We start from the raw sequence: 9873 nt of genomic DNA on the forward strand, positions 1-9873 counted from the left end.
TGAGATACTTTGTCGCAGAGGAAATAACTGTCTTGTTCTTACTATTGGTACCATAACTGGTATTGATCTCTGACTTAAATGTGAAAGCAACAGCAGAAGTTTAGCTGTTCTTTGTGGCATGTTGAGAGGTGTTTTGGGAAATGTTTAAGACCAGAAACTGAAGTACAAGAACACTGAGTAACAAACAGCATTTAAAGGGGAAGCGTGCCGATTTTATACTTCAAAGTGTGTTTACAAGCCGTGAGGAATACAACTGTGTATGTGGGAAAAGTTCAGAAAATAAAGCCTTGGCTCCAGAGGGAGCGCTGCAGAGTCGGATCAACTGCCTCAAGTAATGTCACTTGGGGGGGCTGAAGACTACAAGGTTAAAAATGTGGAGTAAGGCAGACGTGAGCTCACCAGAGCTACAACTAATTTGCATAGTGGGTAATGTAGGAGACATATATTGACAAGAGAGAAGTATATGTGAATAAAAAAGATAAAGACGAAGAATAAGATGCTTAAATTGTCCATCATGAGTCTGACAGTGCCAAACATGTGCAATGCTTCGTTGCTGTAACACTTTGTGATACTGATTGTTGACAAATTCATGATATGGTATCCAGCTATTTGAGTGTATCTGAAGGTGAAGTTTCTGTTTGAATCTACAATTTTCTCTTTGTCCCTTTTCAGGATCCAGGTGCTGGATGGCAGTTTGTTCTCTGGACTCTCTAAACTGACCACTTGTGAACTTTACACCAACCCCTTCAATTGCTCATGTGAGCTGCTGGGTTTCCTGCGCTGGCTCTCAGCCTTTCCCAACAGAACCAGTGAGAGGATGGTGTGCGACTCCCCTCAAGGGTTCTTCGGCTACAACCTTCTGAGCCAGAACCCCCGCATGCCTACCCAACGCAATGCGCTGCATGTGCTCAGTCTGGTGTGCACAGACGACGGTAGCGTGACGTCCTTCTATGTCCTTGGCGCAGCCGACTCCACCACTCCGACCCCAGATTTTGCCTCTCCCTGCGGATTGGACGATTGTGCTTCCGGGACCCCACCTGATGAGGTAATCAGCTTGAGCCCCATTTTCACTGACGTCATCATGACATTAAAGCAGGTGCTGCATTCGAGTGCTGTGATCACGGTTCAGATTCCTTATCCGTATAGGAAAATGTACATCCTAATGCTTTATAACAACAGCTTCTTCACTGATATCCAAAATCTGAAAAATCAAAGAGAAGATATTGAGCTCACGAACTTAAAACCTAACACTGACTACACATACTGTGTGGCTTCGATACGAAACTCCCTGCGCTTCAACCATACCTGTCTGACCATCTCCACTGGCCGCCGGGCCGGGGCTGAGAGGATAGCAAATCAGTCGTCAGCCACTCACTACATCATGACTATTCTGGGCTGTTTGTTTGGCATGCTACTCTTCCTTGGCCTAGTTGTCCACTGCCTGAGGAAGAAGAGGATCATGGAGGAGAAGGAGAGGAAGATGAGCAGGATCCAAAGGACTTTGATAGAGCTCAAGTATGGTGGAGAAGGGGATATCGAGGGAGGGAGTGGAGGATCTGTTTCCCAAAAGCTTGGTGCTGGGGACAGTCTGTCCAGAATGCCCTACCTTCCTCAGGGTGGTGAGATTGATCCGTATAAGCTGCAGGAGGTGATAGAAACACCGGTGCACAAGCCTGCTAAACTTAACTACATGGAGGTGAGAGGGTCCGGCATTGAAAGGGAGAGAGAACGAGAGCGAGAGCGAGAGATGTCGCCACAAGCAAATCCCCAGGGTTCTGTAGCAGAGATCTCAACCATTGCTAAAGAAGTTGATAAAGTTAACCAGATCATCAACAACTGCATAGATGCTCTCAAATCTGAGTCTACCTCCTTTCAACAGGGGATGAAATCCCCATCTTCTGCAGGCGGAGGGGCTGTTTCTACAGCAGAGCCGCAGCTGGTGCTTCTCTCTGAGCAAGGAGAGAGAGAAAGAGGAGGCGAGTTCCTCTCCCCAGTTTATAAGGGAGGAAGAGGAGGGAGAGAAGAGAGGGGGAGAAGCTATCATCATTCACTGCAGCGACACCACAGCGTGGAGGCACCTCCGACCTCCAAAAGGCCCAGCACCTCCTCTTCACCTGGTTCTGCTCGAAGCCCTCGCTCATTCCGCTCTGAGGGAGGCTACCACTCATCAGAGACCCGCTATATCGAGAGGACCTCGCCCGGGGAGAGAGGAGAAAGGGGGGGGGGCGGAGGAGGAGAGGCCATCCGTACAGTCACCCCAGCTGCTGCTATCTTACGAGCTGAAGCTCAGAGAATCCGCCAGTACAATGAACACCGTCACTCTTATCCGGGCTCCCAGCAGCACCTCCAGGAGCTGCAGCACCACCCCCAGATGCTGCAGGAGCTCCATCACCACCCAGGGGCCCGTAAGCCTTCCATGTTAGACCCCCTCACCCTCAGCAGGCAGGCCAAGCAGCGGGAGCTGGCCTACTCCCAGCTCTCACCACACTACCCGCTATCACCCCAGTACCACAACCTCAGCTACTGCTCCAGCCCAGAAGAAGACGAGGAGGACGAAGGGCTCCTCTGCACCCCAACCCTGGGGCTGTGGGAGAGGTTCAAACTGCACCGTAAGAGGCACCGGCAGGCATCCATGGAGGACGAAGGATATGTCGCAGCCGGACATGCGCTGAGGCGAAAGGTTCAGTTTGCTAAGGACGAGGATCTTCACGACATACTGGACTACTGGAAAGGTGTGTCGGCCCAGCAGAAGACCTGATCCCACATCTGGAGTTGCCAAACACTTTGAAGATGGAGAAAAACAACACTGCACCCATAACATATTGAAACACAGACTGATACAAAAAGGACCTGTAAATACACACAAACACACGCACACCTTACAGGATCTACAGAGTCAAACCACACACACACACATGCGCGCGCACACACACACACACACACACACACACACTCACACATATGTATACACACACTTTACCTTTGCTTCTGAGAACATGAAGGAGGACCAAACTAATATATTATACTGAACAACAAAAATCATAACTTATAGAGAGACTGAGTTACTTTTTGTAATGTAATACACATTATAGCTCAGACTTATGTAGCTATTTGTACTAAGTTTTGAATGAAGAGAAAAAAAATAATCAACATTAAGAGCAGAAACCTTAAATGTTGCCAGGCAATCCATCCTGAACAGCCTGGCTACGCTTTTAATCTGCCTTGAGACTGACGTTCATCAAAGCCGACCACGGCAGATTAACCTCAAGAATTCTTATCACGCCGGTGGATTGATCAAGATTTTGCTTTGCTGGGGAGGTTGTTTTGCGTCGCGCCCTGCGATGCTGCTCTGATAAAATACTTTTTGAAAGATCTGCTGTGATTTGGCAATTGATATCATCAAAATGACAAATTCCGGATGGGTCGCCAGGCAACAGTTGTACTCAACTGTGCTGAGAATGAGTAGGTAGCTCTCTCCAGAGAGTGAGTATAACGTGCCAAATCAACCAAGGGGGGGATAGTAGAGCCCTACTGTGTACCAACTTCTCCTCGCCACTGTTTTTATATAGAGAATTTAAAAAACCTAGAATGATATGTTATTACTATTAATTATTCTTATTACATTACTGGTCTTCTTATTATTCCTATGCTCCTCATCATTAATATTCTATTATTTGAATATGGCATGGCTCTGTCCTGTGACTGTGTTTTGACTGTTTTGAACCTCTCAGCTGAGAAGTACACACCAACAGAGACAAACTATGATGGACGAGACATTTGAGTTCTTCTTTTCTACCAAGAGGAATGTGCTCTCTGCTGAGCCAAAAACAAGCCCATCTTTTTCTCTTGGTGAACCCCCTGCTACACCTGCTCCTCATCCTCCTAAAGAGGGAACGCTGTACAGATGAGAGAGAGAAGTTCTATATTTGCAACAGAGGTGACTGTTTTGTTTGTACAACATGGTTTTGAAATCTTTCAGACTTTTCAGAAGCCAGAATCCCAAGTTAGTTACCTACCTGCTCACTTACAATGGTACGTTTTTGATTTTGAAATCGAACTAAAAATTCTAATCTTCAAATGAATGTCTTCAATTCCCACAGGGGAAACATATCTGCACTGTTCAAAATCAAAAAACGACTCTTAGGAAAAGACCTAAAACTCTCAGCTTCCTTCCCGATACACTGTAGCTCCACTGTGTTTTATCGACAATTCATTTCTTTTCCCTCTCCTCCCATCTCCCAGGTTTTTACTTGTTATTTTTTGGATTCCTCTGGTTCCACTGTGGTGCCATTGTGCCAACTTGATAAATCACAAAGAAGTATTTGAAATGATTTTAAATACTACTATTTACAGACCTCTTCATCGAAACACATCAGTTTGCCAAACAGAACAACAATTTGCACAAAACGATCCACCCCCATTGGCTCACTGCACCCCTTCTATCCTCTAATCATTTCTAAGACCAAAGTACTGTGGTAGTAAATTGACCCCTTATAGCCCCTGACCCGGCCCCAGCTATTTACCCACCATCACCCTTACAGTTACGACTCTAGCACATGCATACACATTCAAGTGTACTCATGCACACAAAAACACAACCACACACAGATGAATGTATTCTTTGAGAAATTATTTCTGTTTAAGCAGCTTGATTTTCTGTTTCTGATGTACAAGCTACTTTGAAACAGTGTCCTCATCTGTCTGATAGAAACCTCTCTTCAGACGGCCACTTGTGTTTCAGTCATTGGACATAAATAAGGAATATTTGGCTTTCTAAAACAACAAAATCTGACCACTCAGGGCAGATTCTCATGGACGCCTTTCCTCATGCCAGTGTGTGTCACCAATTGAACCAAATGTCCACAAAGATATCCAAAACTGCAGACATCTGCCGAAGTAATAGCAATGGGGTTTTGCCTTATTAAAGGTTTTCAACTGACAAATAGTATAGTGTTTTAGTAAATTGTGATCACTATTGTGGTGAAAAGAGACTACATGTACAAGATCTAAATACTGGAGGCGGAACAGGGGAGAAAAATGTGAAAAATACTGCTGTTTATTATATACTGAACTGTGCTACAACAACTCATTTAAGAGGACTATAAACTAAGGCTGGAGTCAAGAGCATTTCAATTCAGTGGGAATTTAGCAAACATGTAGTTTTCACAGTATTGACAAATGGTTTGTAATTACAAATGCTTACATTGACTGAATCACAGTGCTTTCTGAACTGAAACGGCATTGACTCCAACGTTGGAACTACACATTTGAAACAGAGCTGGCGAACAATGAAAAGTTTAGTGGTGAATGGAAACACTGTATAAAATCTTTTTCGTCTGCTATAATGAGTTCAGAATGCTCAAGTCATTAAGTCCAGTTAAAGCCATAATCGTGGGTTAGTGAAATTACCGCAGCTGCTTGTAGCACTGCGAAAGTACATTCGTTACTGTTTTTTGTTTTTTTTAAGGCCGTTTTCTCTCCTCATGCTGCAGCAGCAATGACATTGTTCCTCTACTGCTGCAGCAAACAATCCAAGTCTGATCCTAAAGGGAACTGATGAGCCGTGGTTGTTTCTGCATTACACGTCCCAGATTGTGGCTTTAACTTAACAACAGCCTTAAAACATTCGATTTTCTTTAATCTTTTTAACTCAAGCATTGCTTTGAAAATCGAAGAAGTTCCTGTTTTCTTAACTTATACTTTCCTGACTGCAATTTTATAATTGCTTGATTCTTAAGCCTCACTTGAGCATTCTTTGAGTAACAGTAATATCAATGTAGCGATGTATTAAAGTACTGTTTTTTTGTTATGTTTATGAACAATAATGGCCTGCATTTATCATGTGTCAGAGAGTAGCAGAGCTCATCTGGTATCAGACAACAACAAGCTGATGGTCCAAGCGACCAGTCGACCCTAATCAGCGCTGCTATTCTTTGAAGCGTGATGAAGAGAAACTGTGTTTTTGAAACAACAATGCCTAGAAAGTGGAAATAAATAGAGGTCCTACTAACAACAGACAGAGACGACAATGGAGCATGATGCAAGGAAATCCTCAAGCTTGTGTTACATTCTTCTAGTGAATGACTCAGGAGCGAGCGAGCAAGAGAAAGAGTAAGAGATAGAGAGAACACTCTGCCATAGGACCTCTCAGAGGCTTTCTTTCTTTATTTTCTTGTCAAAAAAAATTAAAATGAGCACAATAAAATAGCCTTTCTTTCACTGTCTCCTTTCCTGGAGAAACCATGCCATAAGTTTTAAACACACTCAGGACTTTCACATTTCAACCACTTCTGTTTGGTTACTTTTTCTGGAGTAAATGCTTGAAGGGTCGTTTTTTTTCCACATCACAAGCAGGTATAGTTTTGGTGAAGTTTTTTGAGATACCACTCTGTCTCTGAGATTTCTATTTCCACCTGAACCCAATGCAGGGCGACAAATTTGTTGGTGGTGTTCAGTGTTGAAACTAACCTTTAAAAACATCCCTCTCTATAACACTGTCCCAGTTACTCTGAACAATCCACAGAACACACAGTCAAAAATTTTCAATAAACTAGTTCATTGTATCCAGGGATCAACCCTTTGAAAAGTGGATTGACATCAGTTTTCTTGTGCTGCTTTCAGACGCCTTTCACAGGTATTTAAATGCTTAAAACCTGAGCAAACGGATTTGATTGCTTTCAAAAACATATGAAAAAAGACAGCCAGCAACTTGACACCATACCGCAATAAAATTAGTAAAGGGTGACAATAAAATGAACTGAAAATTGACTTAAAAAAGAGAGAAGGTGTCATTAGAAAATTATCAATTAGTTAAGGAAAAATGCCAAGAAAACCACATTAATTAAAGGCCTATATATACATTTAAAAAAAAACATATAAATATGGACACTTATGCTTTTGTTTTGGAACATTTTTTCACTTAATGTTCTGTTTTTGTTTTGAAACATCAGTTACCACAGCTTGTTTCTATCAGGCAGAAGTTGTACCATGTGCATTCGCATTGTCCCTATCAAATAAAATATAAATAAAATAAATAAAACTAAAACATTACCTTTTAAAACTTAATTGAGAATGAAACTTAACTATGCTTTTTCCAAAGCTGGATTCTAATACTAAGGTTTTTAAGTGAAAATGCATTGTGTTTTTATAAAGTTAGTCATTTTTAATTGTGGTCTCCAGTTAATCAATAAATCAGTATTTTTTGCCGTTTTGGGTGGAGGCATGCAAAAAAAATAGGGTTTGTTTCATGAATTTTAGGCAACACAGCATAGTTAATTGATATACAAATGGTCATTTTGTGGGTAAAGTCTTCCTTTAAGTCTGCTGCAGACATGGTTTTTCTGCAGTTAAAGGTCATAAAGGTCAGTATAACCACAGACTTGTACAGCCCAGATAATTTCTAATCTGTTTCCATGTATGTTCTTTTGAGGGCAACACTATACTCAAGTGTCAAAATAATTTAATTATGATATTACAATCAAAGGTGTAACTTTCTCCTTTCAGTTCAGTTTTCACCCAAGAAACAGGTCCACTAATTATCTGACAAACACAACATTTGCTAATGCCTGCAAAGAGTTTGCAAGTCATGTATAAGTCCTATAATTAAATTAGAATATGTCTCCAAAATTCTCACTGCAGTGGGTGTAATAAAATTATCATCAATGGGCCTCATGCAAGAAACTATGAAAGAATTTTCACTTATTTTTGCTCATATTCACGATTTTGTCCTTATTTTGTTAGTATCCTCAATGATCTTTGGGATTCACCAGTGTTTACTTTTGCTTTTCTCTTAGGTGAGAGAAAATGTTACGAGTGGTTGAGGGCACTCAGTAGTAGTATTTTAAGTTCATTCCACTTGCAACTTCTACTCCACTACACTTTAGAGGGAAATATTGTACGCTTTACTACACTACTATTATTATGTAACTTTGTAATAAATGAAGATTTTTGTTCAAAAACCATATGAAAATATATGAGAACAGCTGAAACAATTAGTCCAATAATTAGAAAATGAATTGCCCACTATTTTTATCATCATATGAGTCATTTTTCATGCAAAAAACATTTCATGGTTTCAGTTTCTCATATATACTGTATGTGTGAGGACTACCTGCTCTTCCTTTTAATTATTTAACAATTTATTTGAATACTTCAAAACATTTCCCTGAAATCACATTAATTTCCTTGACATTTATTCAGTTTTACTACTGCAGAAGTTCTTCCTCTTACAATTTATTTTGGTAACACCTCTCCAGTCCTGGCCATGTGCCAGAGTCTTTGCACACAACACCAAACCTGCGTTTACAGAGTGTTTAGGGGGTGACTTATGACCCAGTGAGATTCAGCATTGAGCACTCACGGGTAAGAGCAGATTGGGATGGTTAAGAACATTTGGTGCATCTGGAGTTGACTTCTCTTATTTTTCTCTAACCAGAAAGTTCGAGAAAATATAAGAGAAATTAAAGAGAATGTTATTTCATGAGGTCCAATGTTGCATCGAACCAGTGGAGTTCTGCCAAGAGTAAGAATCTCAATCGTACGTACAGCATCACTCGGGGTATAATCACATTCACTTGACTAGGAAGTAGAGGACTAATGAAATGTACACAGCAGCATTGCAGATCACAGTATCACTAAGAACAGCGTGAAAACCTAGATAAAATGATGCAATGACATTGTCGCAGTGCATGCTAGGAAGCCATCAGATATACCTACTCCCACTGCGCGACATGATGCTGAGGTTCTCGTTGCGTCGAGCTGCATTAGGTGACTCGGGACACCTGGTTAAACTGAGCCTTTGCTCATTTTGTCTGAGCAATCAGGTCGAATTAAGATCATGGCTGTTTTTTAAACCCGTGCAAATCCTGGTTCAGCTGGGCCTTTTCTAACTGTACCTATAAGCTAGTAAGGTGCTAAGTGAAAGAGCAACAGCCATGCAGAGTTCACCACTCTGGAGAAAACAAAACCATTTTCTCACACACTCAATTGCTATCTTGCCATACGGATAGTTCTGTTTTCACTGATTTTGATCTGTTTCTCATATCTTCTTTCAGCCAATACATGAACATAAATGAAATTGCATTTGTGGTGATCTCGACATTGATGAATTATATAAACAAAGACAAAGACTCTATAGCCATACTAGCAGCCCTGGGAATCTCTACCATGGTCACGCAGCGATTTGAGATAAATGCTAACCTTAGCATGCTACCATGCAGATGGACTGAGTAAGACCGACTCAGACTGATGGAAAAGGCATTCATTTTGCAGGAATTTCATCATGAACCTAAGTACTGGGGAAAAAAAGTTACTACCATTTATCTTGAGTGCCACATGAAAAAAAGTTGAAAAACAAACGCTCAAGAATCTCTATGGATGTCTGTTAAAATGTGTGTGCCAATCCTCAGTAGCTGTTGAGACATTTCACTAACATTTTGCCGTCCATAGAGCCGCAAGGATGGCAGAAAAAAAAATCAACAGCAATGTGTAAGTCTAGAAATATTCTAATGTTATATTTTGACATTTTTCGGCAAACTATAGTATTGCATGCTATTAGGGTGTTTTTGGGTATTTTTAAAAACTCGTCAAATTACTGGCATACTATAGCCTTGCTTTTTGGTTAATTTTTCAACATGCTATATTATGGTGTTGTTGGTCTTTTTTGCAGGTTTTAATGCTACAGCATGTCTCAACGTGATATTTTATGCTGATATGAGGTGTTTTTGAATGTTTTTGGGACGTGTCATATTTGACATTTTTGCCATACTATAGCCTTGCTTTTTTGGTCATTTTTTCAACATGCTATATTATGGTTTTGTTGGTCTTATTTGGACTTTTAAATAGTATGGCGTGTCTCAGCACGCTATTATCTGT

The 9873-nt window shown here is 41.0% G+C and overlaps 1 protein-coding gene across 4 annotated transcripts in view; it reads left to right on the top strand.

Annotated features, from left to right (window-relative positions):
- The window catches only part of LOC121942621 (protein ELFN1), a 153360-nt gene extending 145677 nt beyond the window's left edge, over positions 1–7683 (top strand). For all 4 annotated transcript variants that reach the window (XM_088075807.1, XM_088075809.1, XM_088075808.1 and 1 more), the window contains one exon: positions 673–7683. In XM_088075807.1, coding sequence (XP_087931933.1) covers positions 673–2758 — 2086 coding nt within the window. In that variant the 3' untranslated portion in view covers positions 2759–7683. The remainder of the gene's footprint in view (positions 1–672) is intronic.
- The last annotated feature ends 2190 nt before the right edge of the window (positions 7684–9873 follow it).

The sequence above is a fragment of the Plectropomus leopardus genome, chromosome 3 (genome assembly GCF_026936395.1).
Source record: "Plectropomus leopardus strain MGB_pleo_1.0 chromosome 3, ASM2693639v1, whole genome shotgun sequence".
Taxonomy (NCBI): Eukaryota; Metazoa; Chordata; class Actinopteri; order Perciformes; family Serranidae; genus Plectropomus; species Plectropomus leopardus.